Here is a 3,145-nt window from a genome sequence, read left to right on the forward strand (position 1 = left end):
TTAGAAAAACATCTATTTTTCTAGTAGTGAAAATAAGATTGTTTACGATTAAAACTATTAACTAAACTAAACAAAACGGTCGAAAATGTATACACCGTTTTGTTGTCTTTTGTTTTGTTGAATGATAAGTAAATACTTACAAACTCTTACCAATATTTCGTCTTAAACTATCAACATGCTAGTTAGTGGGAAAATATAAATGAAGAGCAAAACAAACATAAACAAATTTAGCATTTATTAAATTTGAAAAGTGTCATGCATTCATTTCATAAAACAAACGAACTCTTACGGAATGGATGATCAATATGTTGTTTTTTAAACATTTTCCAGGGACTGGTGTTGGCAGTTGCATAAGAAAGAAGCTCGGGATCCCTCTCGAATATCTCCATTTCATCGGAACTCAGTGTCACTGTGGCTTCAACCCCACCGCCCTTTAACGTATCATTCAAAGCAACGATCCTCCTAAATCCTGCATTCATGTCATAGAACCATATAGGCGTTCCACTATTTAGCAGGCTGGTCACAAATAGACAGCGATCTCCTTCGTCTGTCGTACTTATCAGATCAATTAAGCTCCTTATTATTCCATTGGATGCCCCATGCCCCTTTTCACCTTTAATGGACTCGATGGAATCTGCGTTAATTTTGGAAATTGATTCTCGAATTTCACCCATCAGCTTCGACAATTCTAGTTGGCTTTCCGGATAACAAATCCCAGTGGCTACACGAATAATGTTTCCTATGGATTCGTAGGGTAAAGGTGTTGAAGCCCTTGCCCGGAGATTCACATAAGACAACAAGGCATGAGGTGATTGTGGGCCAAAGGGTCTTAAGGCTGATGATGCTTTGGTGGCCGCCTTCCAAATTAGGGCAGTTGTGGCCTCCATGCGAGTTGGACCCTTTTTTGTTTGAACCGCTTGGTCCTTGAGGGTAGCGATAGCTGAAGCATCAAACACGAATCGTTTTGTACAAACGGATTCGTGTGCCATAAACTTGGAAGGCCAAGAAAAGCTTATGTAAGGATTGCTTGGAAAGATCTCAGAAGCTATAAAACTAGGAACAATCTTTTCTGGTGAACCTCTAGCAGCTGCAGCCCATGCTTTCATGAATAGGAAATATGTATGCCCGTCAAAGAGCTTGTGCGTTATGCTCGTTGAAAGGCCAATCCCGCCACAATTGAAAATGTTAACCTGATGAATGGCATATACAAATTGAAGTGATAAATTTGCATGTCTATTATATACTTATGGATGTAAGAAGTTTTGGTGATTGGGTTGTGTCAAATTTGATTGAGCCAGATTTGTGTCATAACATCTTTAACAATACTCTCCTAGTAAACCAGAAAAAGCAAAAAATAAAAATAATAATAAACTTAAAAAAATTATAAAAAATAAAAAAAGCTTTTGAACAAATAAATATTGTAAAGATTGCATAGTTGTAAAAATGGTAACTAATTTGTAATTTCAATGTGTGCCAGCTTATTGTTTTTGTTTATTTTAGGACAAATATCTTTGTAATCGATCTGTGAGACTCGACCCAGGACCTTAAGGTGTTTAACAGACTGAAAAATATAATAGGGGCTTGGCCCCATCATATATTTCCCCTTGGCACGCATGTATGTCTAATTCTATTGACCAACTAGCTAGATAACATATATGTTAAACAACCAATTAACCTGAACACCAACAATGTAGTTTCCTATTGAAGGTTCTCCTGTTCTAGGGCTCTTGGGAATCAAGGCTCTCACTTCTTCATCTTCAGGATTGCGTAGGAATTCTTTGAGGCTCTGCTTGACTCGAGCCTCGGTGAAAATGACTCCTTTGTCGCTACACTCGATGTGGAAGTTATCTTTAACTTCTCCGGCAAGCGGATAAAAGCAACTTAGAATCTCAGATAACGATTTCTTGAGACTCTTTACAATCTCCGTAGAACTAGCTATATTCATATTTGGAATAAATAATGTCAAAGGGGTGTAGCAATCAACATATAATTGGTCAATAATTGATAGCTTGTAGGTTCTTAGATGATGTGGAGTTGGAGAAGCTGGTTTTATGGTTTCTGTTGAAGTTATATCAACAGCCACCTTACTCTTCTTCCATCTGAAAATGATGCATGAGATGTAAAAGATTGAATCAAGTTACATAAAAAAACAAATTAATATAGATCAAGGGTGGTTCCAACCTGTAGTCAGCAGAATTTACTATTGTTGAGGTACAAAATGAGGATGGTGGCTTCCAAGCATGATCACCACAACCCGAGTTCGAACCTCCATGAAGACGATACTGCTGACAACTGACGAAACGCCGGGTGGCTTTATGGGCTGAGGCTAACCAACTCATTATCGCTGAAGAGCTGTAATTACCTAGTTAACTCTTATCTTTTTTATTTTAAGCCAATATTTAAGGCTTCTAAGACAACTATTCAATTTATAAGGCCAGATGCCAAGCTACCTAGCCAACTTTTTATACTTTTTGGGATTTGAACCCAAGACCTTACGGTATTTAAGAAGCAAAAGGCTTTGCCTTTGCTACTGGCCTACCAACTCCAAAGCTGTCATAAGTACTTGACATATTCTTTTATTTGGATAAATGTAGCGGAAATGCTGTTTTGAGATGGTCTATTTTTGCAAATTAATATCGCAAGCTGGGAATCTTAAATGTTTTGGAAAGAAAAATACCGGTAATTGCGGTTTTTGTGCTAATATGTCATTTATCAAGTAACCTAAATGTTTTGAAAACCGGTTTCTGATTATGATTCCATTGAAATTTTTTTAGGGACAAAAAAGGTTAAGTGTGGGGATGTGATGAGCGGGTAAAAGGATGTGTTTATAATGTTTAATGTCGATCGTACATTCTAACTATTATATGTATCGAATACGATTACTTTGAGTTCTTTTAAGTTTGCAGGTAATCGGGGCTTAAACAAGCTATTCTGGAAGCTTGTAGATGAAGAATAATCAATTACTATTAAAGAGGAAACATGTGTAGGCTTAGATTGAAGATATAATTAAAAATGAAAAGAAATAAGCATTTTGTTTGGGGAGTAAACCTACTCCACTAGGGCGTAACTCTGCTCTGTACTTGGAAAAACCAAACATACTTCAACTTATGTGGGGCATAATATGGTTGGACGAGGGAGTAACCTC

At 37.0% G+C, this 3,145-nt stretch overlaps 1 protein-coding gene across 1 annotated transcript; it reads right to left on the reverse strand.

The window, feature by feature from the left end:
* Positions 1 to 266: 266 nt before the first annotated feature.
* On the reverse strand, positions 267 to 2,339 carry LOC143581234 (epi-neemfruitin B synthase L1AT-like). The gene is made up of 3 exons (XM_077064059.1): positions 2,182 to 2,339; positions 1,676 to 2,099; positions 267 to 1,190 (listed from the first exon to the last, which is right to left on the reverse strand). Exons 1-3 carry the CDS (start codon positions 2,337 to 2,339, stop codon positions 267 to 269), a joined length of 1,506 nt encoding a protein of 501 aa, XP_076920174.1.
* Between the last annotated feature and the right edge of the window lie 806 nt (positions 2,340 to 3,145).

Source organism: Bidens hawaiensis, unplaced genomic scaffold, assembly GCF_021521415.1.
Source record: "Bidens hawaiensis isolate Kalapana, Puna unplaced genomic scaffold, B.hawaiensis_p1.1 tig00030837_1, whole genome shotgun sequence".
Taxonomy (NCBI): domain Eukaryota; kingdom Viridiplantae; phylum Streptophyta; class Magnoliopsida; order Asterales; family Asteraceae; genus Bidens; species Bidens hawaiensis.

Excerpts from the sequence above, each read along its gene's own strand:
- LOC143581234 (XM_077064059.1), bottom strand. The coding sequence starts at position 2,339 with ATGAGTTGGTTAGCCTCAGCCCATAAAGCCACCCGGCGTTTCGTCAGT. Across the intron at positions 2,100-2,181 it reads GTAAATTCTGCTGACTACAG|ATGGAAGAAGAGTAAGGTGG; the intron begins GTTGGAACCACC and ends CATCATTTTCAG. Across the intron at positions 1,191-1,675 it reads ACTACATTGTTGGTGTTCAG|GTTAACATTTTCAATTGTGG; the intron begins GTTAATTGGTTG and ends GCCATTCATCAG.